Raw genomic sequence first — 17,861 nt, forward strand, 5'->3', positions numbered from 1 at the left:
TTGAACTTTGTGTCGCAGAAAAAAAACTTACGTATAAATTTTAAATGTATATGCCGTAGAGGTATAATATCTAGTACAATAATGATTTACTCATATTTAGAAAAATGACAATTACATAAAATCAATAATAAATCATCGAAAAATTGATAAAATTATTAATAAAATTTAAATTCACATTAATCAGACATTTATCACTAAACACTTAACTTAACTTTAAATATATATATTTTTTTTTTTAATTTAAATAATGTGTGTGTATGTATGTATATTTATACATAGTCTTTGAAATGTTTTTTTTTCTTTTTGAATATTTATTTTCCAAAGGGATAAATAATTTCGAAAAATACAAAAATAAAATGATAGTAATTTAACATGAAAATGAATATGTATAAATATATGTATGTATATGTTCGTTACGTTGTAATGTATGTCGTACGCTCTAATGTTGTTTAAAGAGTTATTTGCGAGTCAATTATATGTGCCTAGCAGCCCTGAGCACCCTACCAAGTGTACCACCGTCTAGCCGAAAGCGAAAAATAATAAATTAATTAATTAAAAATAAATACTTGAGCGAGTGAGCGAGAGAGCGAGAGGCTAAATAGATGAAAAATAGAAAAAAAATAATAATAATTTTAAATAACATGTGATTCGTGTTTTAAAAAAAAAAAAATTAAATAATATTTATAAAAGGATTATTATATCCTGTATAAAATAGTCAGCACAATGCTCTATTCCAATTTGTCATGAAAAATTTATTTATTTATTTTTTTTTTTTTAATTTGCCAATAAATATGTAATACCTATCGACTAGGAAATTAAATAATGAAAAAAAAGAAATATATATATTAAAAAAAAATTTAAATGAGCAAATTAAAAATTGTAAATTTAATTTTTCTTGATTTATTTATAAAGAAAAAATAATATCAAACAAATGGTTATATTGTTATGTATTTAATTTTATGATTTGACTGTTTATTTAATTTATATTTAAATAATAAAACAATTAATTAACAACATTGTTATTTTACCATTAAAATTTTAAATGATAAAAAAAAAAATTTAAAAACAAAATTTATAATATCATCTGGCATATATTTTATTTGATAAATCATACGTTACACTCACTCGCCAAATATTTAAAACATATCAAAAACACATGCAGTGACATAAATAAATTATCATTAAATAATTAAATAAACAAATAATAATATTACCTAGGCTTTAGCTGCTAGTCTTTTTAAACAACAAATATATATAAAAAGATAAATGAAAATACCAACAACAATAACAACAATGATATATGAAAAAAAAAAAACAACTAAAAAACATGAAATATTTGTGTAATTAACATTTAAGTTTTAAACTAAAAGCGGACAACTTTATTAAAAAAGTTTGAAATATTTAAAAATGAAAATCAACCGTACCAACATAGACACACTGTAACATCCATTATATAAATTAACATTATATACTTGTGCATTTTACATATGAAAATCACATCATTAAACATGTAATACATACTGAATATATATATATACATTAATAACATTAATTTACACCCACACCACCACCATCATCATCATTAATTAATTAATCAATTAATTAATATCATTACTTGAAAAAAAAACTTCCTGTTTATTTTTTTTTTTAGTTACTTTTATTTAGATAAATAATATTTTTTATTTTTATTTTGTCACTTCGAGTAGATGATTCGTCAATTTTCAAAAATTATTTTTATTCAAACATTTGTTTTTTATTGGTCGTTATAATATTTATTTACAAAATTGACTCTACACGAAACAATTATTATTCAATATGTGCATTATTTAATTATTATTTTTTTTCATTAAAATTTTAATATTTTTTAAATATATTTTTAATAATAATAAATGAAAGAAAAAAAAATATTTACAATTAAGCATATATAAAGATAAAAATATGCTGATTGATGAAAAAAAGAAAAAGTTAAACGAATGTTTAAATAGAAAAAAAACAATATTTGTTGATTATTATCAACGTGCACGTTCACCACCTCTTAGAGCTTGTACTGGAACTCCAGGTGCAGGTAAGACTCCACCACCGTCACGTGATTCTGGGTCACCATTTATTGCCTCTGAAGCCTTGAACCTTTTCCACTTTCCTGAATAATATTAATTGTTATTATTATTTGTTTTTTTTAAATTTATTTATTTATTCTTGAAAATATTATTATGACACTTTAATCAATAATTATTTCATGTTGGCCCTGCTTTAAATATTTCTCCAAATTTTATTGTTTTTTTTTTTCCCCATGTTATTTTCTGACTAATAAATTATTTTTACTATTTAATTGTCTTTTTTCTTTTTCATTATTATTATTATTACATAGTTTTAAAATATTTGAATGAATTTTTTCGAATTTCGATGAAGCTAATATTTCGAATAATTGCATGATTATTTCGATAGAAAAATTTCGATAAATATATTTTAGAAAATTATCTTACTTGCAAGACGTAGCATGGTGACACCCCACCAGATGCTCCAACCCCAGCCAACAAGACAAAATAGTACAGTAAATAATTGACTAATACCAACAATAATATTAACAATAAAAGCACCAAATCTTCCTCTAGCACTTGTTGTCACAGCAAAACGTGGTTGACCAACGCATAAATTAAATATACCACTCCAAATTGTTCCTAAACATTAAAAAAGTAATTTAATATTTCTTCAAGGACAATATTGAATAGCGTGATAACTTGTGGAAAAAAAAAATGTACAAATACATATTCAAATTGAGCTAATAAAAGTTGAATATAAAATTATTTATTTGTCAATTGAAAATTGATTTTTTTTTTCATTTTAAAATATTTTAAATATTTGTCTTTATTTTTTCTAATTAAAAAGATGATTTAATTAATAATATTATATTTTCAAACCTGAACCAGGAAGTAGTATATTCCAGATTAAACAGAACCATGCCAAGGGCACTGGAAGACATGGAATAGCTCCACGCATAACAGAACTATGCTCCACCAGTACCTCTGGTATCTTGGATTTTTGTTCCTATTTTTTTTCACAAATATAATTGATAAATGTTATTATTGATTAATAATAATTTGAATATTATATTTAATTATTTACCGCTGATATTTGGGGTGGTGCTATACTGGTCAAGCTGTGTTTGGCACGTATACTTCTTGATCTTTCACTTTTTTCATCATCACGTCTTCGACAACATGAACAACTGCAAATTGATTTACAACAACTTGGCCATCTACACCAACTTGGTTTTTTGCATAAAAATTTACAACAACCACCATCTTTTCTGCAGCAATTTGTCGATTCAGCTGGTGCTATTTTAGATTTTCTACGAAAATTTCTAACAAAAAAAAAAAATACATTTATTATAAGGATATTTTAAATTTAAAAAAAAAAATAATTATATATAAACAAACCTGCAAAAAGCAGCCGTAAATCTTGAACAAATATTTTTTTTTTTTTGTAAATTAATTGGATCATTTGTTGTTTTTTCAATATTTTTTTTTTTCTGTTTATTAATTTTATTCCAATGAAAACACTTCATATTTCTATATCTTTCACGATATCTTTTGACAATTGAATTTTTCCAATTACGTAATTTTTGAATTTTTGTCAAATTTTTATTACCATCAACATCATCAATTGAATTTAATCCAGTTGTATTATTTGTCACCTGAATAACACTGTCAACAGTAAATAATTTAATATTTTTATAATCATCAATACTATTACTATTATTATTTAAATAATTTTGCCAGTTTAACTGACAATTTGATGAATTTTTATTGACAATTAATGCTTGCATTCGTGATTGTGAAATTAAAATAAATAATATTTTTGAGTTTGCTTCTTCAGTTGAGAAGCTGACTTGAAAGACCGCAGTTGGGTCAGTAAATGACTTGTTTTAAATGGGGTTGATGAAGGATATTCAAGTAGGGGTAAATAATGAAGAAATCCCTTCTACAAAATTTAAAATCTAGGTACTTTGGTCACGCAAATCATTTTCATAACAATCAATACAAATTTTCTCTCTCTCTATCTTTATTCATTGCTTGACCACCAAATCAACCAACCAACACCTTGCCATACTTTTTGTTAAAAGAAAAAAACCCTCAATCATTTATCCCTCTTTAATTCATTTTAAATTTGCAACATTTTTATATAATTCTTATCAACATAAATTTCAATTTTAAAATTACAAAACATTTCATTTATTTATTTAATTTGCATTATTATATTCTTTGTTTAAATAATGAGACAATGAATAAATGTTGAAAAAAAAAATATAATTATATACAAATGAGTCAAAGGGTCAACGATAAAATGGGCTTGGTTATTTTCTTCCCAGTTGAAAACGACCTTGGCACCACACGCGACGACATCATGACGTTCATTTACAACAAGAAAAAAAAGAAAAAAAAAAGGCCTATGTATATGCAGAGGGTTGTTTAATACAACACGGTGGTGCGATAAGACTGCCAGAAAAATTTTTTTAATAATAAAAATAAATGATAATTGACCCACAGGTAAAAGTAAAAATAAAAAATAAACTGCAAAAATTTAACATAGTTTAATACTGAATTAAATAAATAAATCGAAATTAATGTTGAGTAATTTAATTTGTTACGACCCCATTGCTAGTTACCTTGATTATATTAAATTTTATTTTTAATTTTCTTTTCATATATACATATAATTATCTATTCAAGTAATCAAGTAGCTATAGAAAATTGTCATATGGTGATTTCGGTCAAGTCTATACCTAGTTAAATTACGTGTACATAGACTTGATAGAAATAAAAATAAAAAAAGCTAAATAACAAGAAAAAGAAGAAGAAGAAGAAGACGATTGTGTTGGTGGCAATGTTAAAAGAATAGAAATAAAAAGTTAACAAAATAGTTAATAAAATAACCATGCAAATCTCTGTTAGAAAATGGATCGATATGGTGAGTTTACTAGAATCGTTTGGTCAAAGGTAAAATATACATAAACTATTCTAGACTGGACAGTGTTTGCATGTTATGCATGCTATAGAAAATACACCTTCTCTGGGTCAATAAACTCATATTGTAAAATAAAAATCAAAAGAAGAAAAAAACATAAAATATACAAATTAAAAATTAACTTGTTGTATATTAACTTACGCTGGTTCATTATTTTCATTATCAATTTTAGTTATATTTCCACTTAATGTTTCAATTTCTTCATTATTATTAACAACATGTGTACCATGTTTTTCTCTTGCTGATGATACACCACGTACTGTATTTAAACTAACACCAGTATCTGCTGATTTAATACTGTCTATTGAATTTATTGATAAATCATTTGATTTCAATGATACTTGACTATCATGTTTACCATGATTACTACTATTATTAATATTACTATTATCATTTTTAACAATTGCAGTTGTTGTTGTTGCTGTTGTTGATGATGTTTGTTGATTATCCTGTTTATTTTTTTCTTCAGTTATATTATTATTATCAATTGCATTTAATTTATTTATAATATCTTGATGATTATCTTTATGATTGGTATTATTACTATCATGTAAATCAATAGTATCATTATTTGCTTGTTTATTAGTATCAATACTATTTAATTTTGTATTTTTAATCTCATCATTATCATTACTATTATCTTTTATTTTTACAACAACAATATCATCATTATCATTGTCATTTGTATTTTCAATATCAACAATTGTTGATATTTTTTCACCACCATTATTTATTATTGATAATTTATTAACACTATTATCTGGTTTATCATTATTTATTATATTTTTAATTTCAGTTACTTCTTGGGGTAATATTGTTGATGCATCAATACGTAATGGTTGTACAGCTGTTGTTGTTGCTGCATTAACAACACTTGATGTACCAGATGCACCAGATGATTGTTTAAGCAAATCAACAAGTCCAATATCATCATTTAAATTATCATTATTTTTTTTATCATTTTTATTATTTATACTATTATTACCAGCAATAATTACTGATGATTCATCAGTTACTATTGGTGATAAATTATCATTATTATTTAATTTTTCATTACTATTATTATTACTATTTTTATTATCAATATTAATATTATTTTTATCTATATTGGCAACTTGAACAAAACGTTCATTTGTATGATTTAATAATGAATTTCTAATTGGTATTTTTGTTGGTGATTTAATTGCTTGTTTTGGTGGTTTTATTTTATTACTTAATAATTTATTTTGTTTATTATTATTATTTATTAATTTGGTTTTAGTTGATTCAATTAATGGACGACGTATTTGTTGTTGTGATAATTTAAATTTTAATGAATTTGAACGTGGTATTTTTGTATTTATATTATTATTTGTTATAATTTTTTTATTATTATCACGACGATCCCAGTGTCCTCCTTCACTTGGTTGTTTAATTGTAATTTTATTACGCATTGTTATTTGTCCACCACGGGGTTGTGGTATAAGTGACTGTTTTCTTGGGCTATTTCCTTGAGAAAGTGACTCTGTAAATGAAATAAAAAAATATAAAAAAGAAAAATTAAAATTCACAATACCATGACAAATTATTTGCAAAGGGAAAGTAATCATGTAGTTAGTTGAAAAAAAAATAATTGTAATTATCATCATTATCATCATTGTAAAGAATAATTGATGATGATAATTATTATTTATTTTTGTAATTTAAAAAGAAGAAGAAAAAAATATAATTACTTGGTTTAATGTAACGTCGACGATGCGTTGGTTTTGATGGTGGTGGACTTGGTGGTCTTGATTGTGCATGTGGCAATGGTCCCTTGAAACCACGAGGTCTAAATGGTGATGATCTACCACGATTGATAATTCTTGATGGTGATAATGGAATTTTTAAATGTCCATTAATATTATTTGTTGGTGAATTATCAATTATTTCATTGTGATTGTTTGATTGTTCATTTTCAGTTATTATAACAAAACTTGAACGACGATGGGCACGTGATAATGTTGTTGATGATGATGATATTTTATATGGTTCTGGTGCACGTGGTAATGGTTGATTATTATTATTTTTGTAATCGTAATTGTTATTGACATTGTGATAGTAACGTTGTTGTTGTTGATGATCATCATTTAATAAACGAAAACCCGTTTCATAATCAGGCCTCATTTGGCTCTTTCGATATTTTGTTGTCGTCATTCTGAAGATAAATTTATTAGACAAGGCTCACTGGGTATAACAAATAGCTCAAGATATCCTTGGATATTTATGTTTTGCTATTTTTTAGCACGTGACCTACTGTGAATTTGTTTCGCGAAATTAACATTGTTACTTTTTTTTTTTTTACTTTAAAGTAATAATGCCTGATTCAAGGTAATTTCAAATATTTAAATTTAAAATTTTTTGTTATATTTTAATTGTAATTTATAAAAAAAAAAAAATTAATCAAATACTTTTATTTCAAATGATCGATTGTTCATTTTTTTCTATGGAAAAAAAAAACCATAGAATAAAAAATGAGCTTATCAATTTCTAAATCACTTGGCTCGTTTTTTTTTTTTTTTCGTTTTCACTTTGTAAGTAAAATTCGGTGTTAAAAAAAAAATGTTAATTTGTAATTTCAGTTATTATTATTATTATTATTATTTCGAAATTTACATAAATTAAATTATACCCAATTTGTGTCTCACAAGATAATAATTTCTCAATCATTCAAAAGTAAATAAAAAAAAAATTTACACATTTTAAAAATTGTTTTTTTAAAAAAAGTAAACCACTGATGAACACGATGTATTTTAATTAATTTATATTTTTATATTTTATTTTTTTAAATGTAAAAAAATGTTAAGTACAAGCTAAAAATTAAATCACTCGACCAGCTCGTCGGTGGTGTCGAGACTGGCCGAGACTGCGGACTCACCGAACCTCGACACCGGCTATTACCCACCTGCTATTGTTCAACCCAACTACTACAATCTTAAAAATATATATATATATTTTTTTTATTTTTTTATTTATTATTTCTTTTTAAATTCACAAACAATAAAAATTAAAAATTGCATATATATAGCGTGACACTATCGAGTTAAGTAAATCATTTAATTTCCTTCCTCAAAAAAGTACGAAAAAAATATATTTTTTATTTTTTAAATAATCTATTTAAAATAATTAAAATTTTTTATTTTTTTTAAGTAAATAAATAAATGAAAAATTAAATAAACAAATTTTCGAATTTTTTAAATAATCCATTCAATAGTATTTTATATTTTTAAATAAATAAATTTTCTCTTTTAAAAAAATTCGAAAAATAAAAAAAAGTACTTTTCGAAATAATTTCTTTGAAATTATTATTTATATTTTTTTTTACTATCAAAAATAATAAGTATAATTAGTTTTATTTCCTATGGAAAATAAATTTTTATTTCTATTAAAAATATATTGAGAAATATCCTGATAAATAATTTTTATTCAGGCTACTTGTCACGATGATGGAGCAATTTGATAAGCTCAGATGAACAAGAAGAGCATATGAAAAAATCCTAGCTATCATATTTTCTTATAAAGATGAAAATTAAATAATAATAGTACACCTGGGTAAAACTGGGTCGACAGTTTGATGATGGTGTGTTTAATTTTTAGTTATTTTTTTTTCATTAAACACACAAGTTTTCTTATTTCTGTTGAGGGCAATTATATTGGAACATTAGACTGATTGGAAAGAAAAATGGGCTAGGCAATATTTCTTGTTTCATCAAGGTTTTTTAAATCTATCTTTTTTAAACATTTGACCTTTGCCAATCATGTTTATCATTCGGTTAACAATGCAATTATCATCAATGAAAAAATAAAAGAAATATTCATCATTTCTTCTGTAAAATCATAAAAAAAAAAGTCATAAAATTTTTATTTATTAACAATTAACACATTTATTTATTTATATGTATATATATATATTTTTTTTATTCATTTATCAATTTATTATACATTGTTTTTCATTTTTATTATTAATATATTTTTATTATATATACAAAGTATATTTTTTTTTTACGACATTTAATCTAACTTTACACATTTATTTTTCATTTTAAAATTGCAATAGAAGAATAATACTCAAACTGTCTACATATTTTCAAACATTTTTCATTAATTTATTTCTTGGTTCATAATTTTTTCTTTCTAATTTGGTTATATAAACTAGAAAAGGCCGATTTCTTTTTCATCATTTGGCATCATAGTAAATTATTCAACGTAAATTATAAAATAAAAAATAATACTGTATTTTAAATAATGCATTAACAATTTTATTTATATTTTTATTAAAAAGCAATTGTCGATTATTCATACACAATTTTATATTTTTATTTATTAATTTATATTATTATTTATATTTTTTTTTTTTTATTCAGAAGACATAATACTTCCGATTAAATATTTTAATACAAAGCCAAACATCATGCAATGCCAATTTATTTAAAAAAAAAAAAAATAATAATAACAACATTAAATTCATTAATGCGGAATATTAATTAATTTTAATTGATTGATGATGCCCTTGAAGAATCAAAATTTACATTTGACAAAATAAAAATCATAAAGTATAAATTTGATTTAAAAAATTATCCTTTTATTTAAAAAAAAAAAAAGTAAAGAAAATATTTTTTATAAAATTAAGAATTTAGTTTTTAAAAAATGGAAGAATTATATAATTAATTTGATAAATAATATAAAATTGTTATGTTGTTGATTCATTTTTATCATAGTTTTTTTGTAACAATTGATTTTTTTTATGATCTTTACGATAATTTTCAATAGTTAAATTTGAATTTGTACATGATGTTGATAAACTCAATGATACTGGATCTAAACATGCTGCTAATGTTAAATATGTATCTTTCATTTCTTTAGTCATTTTAACTTCATAATCATTTTTTTTAAAACTATCTAAATTTTTATCTTGACATATTAAATCAGCCTCATCTTCATTTGTCGAATCAAATGTTATTAAATCTTTGACACTACTATTATTATCATTTTTCAATAAAACATTATTTTTATTTAAAAATTTATTATCAATATCAGTTGTTGTGCATGATGTTGATGCTTGATTTTTTTTTCTATCAACTGTTGAATCAGCTGGTATATCAATAAGTGTATGTAATGGTTTATTTTTTATTATTTTTTTAGATGATGAAGTTGTTGATGTTGTTGTTGTTGTGGGATTACTAACTGATGATTTAACCCATTCAGCAACTCGTTGTAATTGTCCAGCATCATGTGGAAGTGTTGGAAATGTTTCATCACTACTTGTTGATAATGTTCTTGTTAATTTATTATTATTAGTATTATTATTATTATGATGTACCAATGCTGTTGTTGATTTAATTGGAAAATTAACACTTTCACTTAAACTACCAGAACTTGTATAAACAACATTATCATAATTATTACGTGCATTATCTAATAATATATTTTTAGATAATAATTCATGTTTATCACATTGATTAATACGTAAGCTATTATTATTAGTATTTAATTTTTTATTATTAATATGTAAAAGATCACTTGAACTACTTGATGGTTCTGAACTTGATATAACAATACTATCACTACTGAAACTTGGACTTGTCGTTGTTGTTAATTCATGTCCATCAGCAATATTTTTAACTTCAATATGAGTCAATTTATTATTACTATTATTATTAATCGTTGTTTTTCTTGTTGTTCTTGATGTTCTTGTTGCTGTTGGTGTTGGTGTTGATGATGATGGTAATGATGATTTAATCCATACTCTTTCATTAATAACATCAATAGATGTTTCATCATTTTTTTGTTGTTTAATTAAATTATTATTATCATTTGTTAATAATTTATTATCAATTAATTTTTTATTATCAATCCATGAATTTTTCCATAATCTATCATTGATAATGTCAATTGGTTCAACGTCATAATCAACATTGTCATTCATATTTTTTAGCAATAATAATTTATCATCATTTGTATTATTTTTTAGTAATGGTGTATGTAATTCACTTGTTTGTTTATTTAGTTTACTTTTTAGTTTAATTGTTTGTAGTTTTTGTATATTTTTTTCATTTATTTGGATTTTTGTTTGGCTTGCTGATTGACGAATTGGTGTATAGCCATTTATTTGATTTTTTTTAACATAATTATTATCAATATCATCGTCATCAGTGTTATTATCTTGATAATTCATTGTTGTCATTGGAGTTGATGTTGTTTTTGATATTGTTGTTGATGATAATGGTGGTGGTACTATTGTTTGACATTCAGAATCAACCATTAATATTGTTTTATGACAAACACATGTGTCACAATGTTTTGCAAATATTCTTTCACGTTCACGATCTTCCAATACTTTAGCCATTATTGATGATGATACAATGTCAATTGGTGATTTATTATCATCACTCTCATCATCACTGTGTTTTTCAATATTTTGTTTGCTTATATTGTAAACCATTGCTGTTGGTGGAAATGTTGATATTGGTACTGTTATACTTTTAACATCAACTGGTGACATATCACTTGAACGACGTTTTTGTGATATATAAGTTTTAACTTTTGCTTGTACTTCACTTGGTAGCTAAAATATTATTAATTTTTTTTTGTTATTAATTTTGATAAGTGGATGTTATATTAAAGTTTTAATTATAATTACCGAATCATATTTTTGTCCAACGAAATTTGATGGTTTACATTGAAGTAATTGTATTGCCAAGTTGACATCATTCCTATATTTTGACTGTAATTAAAAATGGTTAATTAATTGAGCAAGAAAATTTAAAATTTATTATTGAATATTCTTTGCATTGTTGCTGTTTAATTACTTGATTGTTTAATTAAAAATTAAATGTCAAAATATAGAAACAAAATTAAAATGTTTTTTTTCTTTTGGAATTTAAAATTTATAGTATACTTAATTATTTGACAGCAACAATTAAAGATTAGTAATTAAATGAAAATATATTATAAAATGATAATTTATAATTACATTGTCTTGAGATAATCTATGAATTGTATAATTAGCATCAGCTAATCTATGTGACAGTGTTGCAATGTCCTTGGTAAAGGCACCTTTTTCAGTCTCACATTTATCAACAATTACTAATAATTTATCTTCAAGATTTTGATTAATTTTTTGTATTCTTTTATGTGCATCAAATAAACGATTAAATTTATCTTGACATGTACGTAATTCTTCTCTAATTGATGCTAATTCACCATTTGGAAATCTATCAGCATCATTTAAAAATTGAGTTTCCATTTTAACAATATGATTATTTTTCTCAGCCAATGTTCGATGTAAATTTTCAATTTCAGCATGTAAATGTATATCACTATTACGTTTACCTAATTTTTCATGTTTATAACATGTTTTGCAGTCACAACCACACTCCTGTTAAACAATAATAAATAAAAATATTATTAACTCTATAATCTATATTAAAATTAAGGTTAGAAATTATTAAATTAATTATTAAAATAATTAACAACAAAATACCATAACAATGATAAAAAATAAATGTACAATATTAATTTTCATAACTCATAATAATCAACAAAAAATAAATAAATTTTAAATAAACAATAACATTTATTTAAAACATACCTTGCACTTTTCTGACATAATGATAATATTTCAACACAAAAAAAAAATATAAATAAATATAATACAATTCACCTGTAAATGATTAAAAAATTCGATTGATTTTTATCAAATTTGGAGTTCATAACCTTTGTTAATTAATTTTATTATTATTATTTTTTATTAAACAATTAAAATTAATAAGAGACAATATTGACAGTGATTTATTTATTATTTTATTTTTTTTTAATTTTAAACATATGATCACTTGTAATGTATTTTGCACTGTTTATTAAAAAAATTATTATTATTTTTATATAATTAATTATGATTGATTAATGATGGTTTTTTTAATTGTGATAATTTATAATGATAATTGATTATTTTGTATAAAATTATTGCCGTTGTGGATGCTGTTATATTTATTGAACTGAATATAAAAACTGATAAGTGATAAGAACAATCTGTTAAATTATTTTTTTTTCACAATTGATACGCGTCACAGTGCGCATACAGACAGGCAGTGGCCTCTCACTCTATGTATTTAATTGTGTGTGTGTGAGTGTGTACCTGTGGCGAGCGGGATAAAGTGCGCATGTCGCGAATAATTGAAAATAAAATTTAAAATTTTTAGGATAATTGTACTTAGGTGTTTTTTGAATACTAAAAGTATATTTGCATGAAATTTCCGTCTAGAAATAATTTTATTTCGAAATGCGATAGATTTTCGAAATTATGAAATTTCGGCTTTTCAAATCGAACAATATAAAATTGAAAAAAAAAATAAAAGTAATTGAAATTTAATTATAAAATTTTTGAGATAATTATACTTAGGTATTGTCTAAATACTAGAAGCATAGTTTCATGAAATTTCAGCTTAGAAATATTTTTTTTTCAAGTGGGATCAATCGTCGAAATTATGGAATTTCGACTATTGATCCTAAAAAATATAAAAATAAATAAAAATAATTGAAATTAAATTTTAAAAATTTTAGGAAAATTCTAGAAGAACAACTCCATGAAATTTCTGCTTAGAAATTATTTAGCAAATAAAAATTAATTTACTTGTAATTTGTCGAATATTTTTCTTCATCTATGTTTTTTGAATTTGTCCAAAACCTATATGAAAAATTCAAATAAAAATAAATCAAAAAATATTTTAATACAATTTTTAATGTGAATAACAAAAACAATTGTTTATTTTTATTTTATTGATTTTTATTTTGTTCATTATTTTAAAATTTCATTACTACAATTATTTAATTTTAATATTTTTAATTAATCGTTTGACTTTAAAATATTCAAAATAAATGGGTCAACAAAAATTTTCTTTCTTCCTATACATAATATTATATTCCCTTTTTTTTCCTTTAATTTAGAATTTATAAATAAATTACATTCTCAAATTTTTTTTAAAAAAATCACTGTGCATTTTAAAAAAATAAAAAATCCTGAAACCAAATTAATGATTAATTTTAAAAACAAAAAAAAAATCAAATGATTTAAAGTCAAATAATTAATTATAATAATTATTATATTTCATTATTATTATTAATATTATTATTGTATTTATTAATTTTTTAAATTTTCATAATCAATAATAATAAAATAATATTTATAATTAATCAAAAGAGATGAGCTCAGCAGTGTCATCACCAGAAGTCTTTATATCTTGGAGTGGTCTTATTGATTCACCAATTGTTGTAACATTTTGTTGTTTTTGTTGCTGTTGTTGTTGTGGTTGTGGCTGGAATGGTAATATTTGTGGTATTTGTCCTTGAACAATAGCCTGATGTCCTGGATTAACATTAATCGTACCAATATTTCCAATTGGTGGATGTTGTGTAATTTGTTGTCCAGTTTGAATATTTTGTGTTCCAATTGGAATACCTTGATTACCAGTTGTCATAATATGACCTTGCTGTGGTCTATGTGTTATTGGACCCTGAGGTCCATGGGTCATTTGTCCTTGTGATATTTGTGTAACTCCTTGTGGTCTTTGTTGTATGCTATGAGGTCCTTGTTGTATGCTATGAGGTCCTTGTTGTATACTATGAGGTCCTTGTTGTATAGTATGAGGACCTTGTTGAATGCTATGAGGTCCTTGTTGTATGCTATGAGGACCACTTGGAATATTTTGAGCTCCAGATGGAATACCTTGACCAGAATGTATAATATGAGGTCCAGTTGGTATATTACCTTGAACCAAAGGCATACCTTGTGGTCCAGTTGGCATACCTTGAGGATGTTGCATGTTTATTTGATTGGCAATATGTCCTGGTGCTTGTTGATGACCAACTTGTGGAATTTGAGATAGCTGTGATGGTCCAGTTGATGGATGACCAGTAGGCATTACCATTTGGTGTCCAGGACCACTTAATTGTGTCATTTGTGGATGATTTTGATTATTTTGTATTTGTTGTGACATAATTCCTTGTTGCTGTGGTGGTTGTTGTTGTGGTTGTGATTGTTGTTGTTGTTGAATTGCTTCATTGCCAGCCAATTGAGCAGTTTGATGCTCTTGTTGATTTGCCATACCAGCCATCATGTGTTGTTGTTGTTGTTGTTGTCCCATTTGATTAATTGATGGCATGCCATAATTTTGCATTGGATAATTACCAATTTGTCCTTGTCCATATGCATAAAGACCTTGATTTGTTGTTGGTGACATTTGGTTAAAATTATTAGGAGGCTGTTGCTGTTGTTGATGATGATAATGTAATTGATGTATTGGTGAACCTTGTTGATTAGGTCCAATATAATTACCAACCGGTTGATAACTACCCATAATATATTGTTGTTTTTGTTGTTCTTGACGCATTTGTAATTCTCTTTCACGTTCTTGAATTTTTTGTAATGCTAATTCACGTTGATATTGTAAATATTCTTGTTTCTTTTTTCTCATAATATCAAGTTTTTGTGCCATTTGCATTTGTTTTAAACGTTCAGCTTCTTCAGCATCACGACGTAATCTATCACGATGTTCTTCTCTTAATGCATCAAGTGCAGCACGTGCATCTTTAACTTGTGCTAATTTATCTTGTAAACCTTCATACATAACACGTGTATCATCATGTTCTCTAATATGTTTTAATAAACGTGAATGCATTGTTGATATTGTCATAAATAAATTTTGAAAAAAGCTATCATTTGATATTGAACGTCCACGTGATGAATTACTTTTCATACGATTTACAAATATTTCAACTTGTGAACGTAAATGAGCTACAAATTCATCCATATTTTCAATATCATCATTATTATCTGATTTATCAGTTGCAACTAATCTCTGTGGCATTGGACTACTAATATTTGGTGCTGATGGACTTGTTACATCTGTTCTTTGACGTGATTGTTCATCACTTATTGATGCTTCACGTTGTTCCCAATATTTACGATTCATATAACGTGCTAATTCTGGATCAACTTGTGAATCATCTTGTTGTTGTTGTTGATGTGATTGTTGTTGTTGTTGGTCTTTTTTATTTGTCAATAATGGACTTGGTGGTGCTGGTGATGATGGTGGTGAATATGTTGTTTTATTTATTAATGATGAATTTATTTTATATGCATTTGTCATACGTTTTTTTTGTTTTTCTTTTTCTTCAGCTTCACTTTGACTCAATGCAAGTGCAAGTGCAAGTTCTTCTTCTTCTTGTACTTCCTCAGGTGTTTTACGATTTGGTACCTGTTGTTGTTGTGCCAATGAACTACTTAAATATTCAACTGGTAAATCAGTTTCTTTTGTACTTGCTGTACTTGGCTTGCTAAAATTATTAAAAAGAAAAAAATCAATATTAATTAATACATAATAAATAATATAATAAGCATTTTGTATTTTCATACCTATTTATTTTATCAAAACAAGCTTCACAAACTCTAACTTCTTTTTCAATACCAAATTTTGGTAACATTGATTTTTTATTTGAACATTGAGCACAAAAAACTTGTCCACATGCACGACAATGATGTTTACGTTGTATATAATTAAATGATACTCTACAACGATGACAATCATCACCATCAGCCCATTCTGGTGCAGTATCTGCTGAAAACATTGCATCACTTTCTTTTAATAATGGAAATTCATAGCCTTCAGCTTTCATTATTGTTACAGTATCTTTAATTGCTGTATATTTTGGACTATTTCTAAATGCAAATGCCCATGCTTGTATTAATTCAAGTATTTTTTTTTTTAAATTTTCATGTGTTGATGTTTTAACAATATCTTTAAGTTGTTCCATATATTGTTTTGTACCAATTTCTTCATGCATTAAACTACCACAATTTTTAACACATGATTCAAGTACCAATAAACCAAAATATGCAATATGAGGATTTGCATTTGTTATTTTTTTTTGTATTGCTGCTAGTGCTACTTTTGGCCTAAAACAAAATTTCATTAAAAATTATAAAAACAATCATTATTTTTAAATTAAATTACATGAGTAAATGACAGTTGTTTTTTTCAACAAGAAGATATATTTTTATTCGTTGTTAAATGATAATAATAATAACATGTTTGTTAATTCAATTGATAAATAAAAAAAGAGACAGAGAGAGAGATGAACTGAAAAAAAAAAAAAGAGAAACTTACTGGACATCATTTTGACGTATGAGATCACATATTTGGAGTATTGTTGGCCAATCTGGCTCTAAATGTAAATTACTTGTAGCTTTTTCTAGATAAAATAATAGTATAAATTAATTATCAAATTTATAGTATAATATTAAGATAACAACACTTGTAACTTTGAAAAAAATATATCGGTCATGACAATAATTGATTACTTACCAAGTAATTTATCAAAATGTGGTGTACGAAACATTTTTATTTTCCCAATATGGGTTTTTTATAAATATACTATTAATTATAATATTTATAACTAATATTATGATTAGCTGTTTTTTAATTTTGACATCTGATAATTGTCATGTGAGTCATCCAACAGTAAATGATAAAAAAAAAAAAATAAACTAAAAAATATTTACACACACATACACAAAATGTATGGGAGAGATTTTAGTGGATTTTAGTCGTCAACTTGACTCTGCTTGACTCAGCATTCAGCCGATATAAAAAAAAAAAAATTACACACATTTATAAAATATATACACCTTACTTTATATATATATTTTAATTTTTTATCAGTGTGTTGTTTTTCTCTCTTCTCTTCTCTCCGCCCTTTTCTTTTTTTTTTCATGAAAAAGCGACATTGTGGTAAAAAGTAAAAGCTCATTGGTCAAAAAA

At 24.4% G+C, this 17,861-nt stretch overlaps 3 protein-coding genes across 4 annotated transcripts; all 3 read right to left on the bottom strand.

The window, feature by feature from the left end:
• Positions 1-423: 423 nt before the first annotated feature.
• LOC122856476 (GATA zinc finger domain-containing protein 8) lies at positions 424-7,340 on the bottom strand. Its single transcript, XM_044158148.1, has 8 exons — positions 6,738-7,340; positions 5,736-6,529; positions 5,167-5,687; positions 3,438-3,704; positions 3,124-3,361; positions 2,919-3,045; positions 2,484-2,678; positions 424-2,140 (listed from the first exon to the last, which is right to left on the bottom strand). Exons 1-8 carry the CDS (start codon positions 7,198-7,200, stop codon positions 2,013-2,015), a joined length of 2,733 nt encoding a protein of 910 aa, XP_044014083.1. The 5' UTR covers positions 7,201-7,340; the 3' UTR covers positions 424-2,012.
• Positions 7,341-8,935: 1,595 nt separating this feature from the next.
• LOC122857771 (myosin-G heavy chain-like) lies at positions 8,936-13,129 on the bottom strand. Its single transcript, XM_044160138.1, has 4 exons — positions 12,635-13,129; positions 12,017-12,421; positions 11,684-11,767; positions 8,936-11,608 (listed from the first exon to the last, which is right to left on the bottom strand). The coding sequence occupies exons 1-4, from the start codon at positions 12,650-12,652 to the stop codon at positions 9,734-9,736; spliced, it is 2,382 nt and encodes a 793-aa protein (XP_044016073.1). The 5' UTR covers positions 12,653-13,129; the 3' UTR covers positions 8,936-9,733.
• Positions 13,130-13,806: 677 nt separating this feature from the next.
• LOC122857768 (hepatocyte growth factor-regulated tyrosine kinase substrate) lies at positions 13,807-17,707 on the bottom strand. Of its 2 annotated transcripts, XM_044160135.1 has the most exons (4): positions 17,406-17,707; positions 17,208-17,292; positions 16,457-16,996; positions 13,807-16,377 (listed from the first exon to the last, which is right to left on the bottom strand). In XM_044160135.1, exons 1-4 carry the CDS (start codon positions 17,437-17,439, stop codon positions 14,232-14,234), a joined length of 2,805 nt encoding a protein of 934 aa, XP_044016070.1. In that variant the 5' UTR covers positions 17,440-17,707; the 3' UTR covers positions 13,807-14,231. The 2 variants fall into 2 exon arrangements, with proteins under 2 accessions (XP_044016070.1, XP_044016071.1); XM_044160136.1 differs by lacking the exon at positions 17,406-17,707 and having other exon boundaries at positions 14,150-16,377; positions 16,457-16,655; positions 17,208-17,265.
• Positions 17,708-17,861: the final 154 nt, after the last annotated feature.

This window comes from Aphidius gifuensis, linkage group LG5, assembly GCF_014905175.1.
Source record: "Aphidius gifuensis isolate YNYX2018 linkage group LG5, ASM1490517v1, whole genome shotgun sequence".
NCBI classification, from domain to species: Eukaryota; Metazoa; Arthropoda; class Insecta; order Hymenoptera; family Braconidae; genus Aphidius; species Aphidius gifuensis.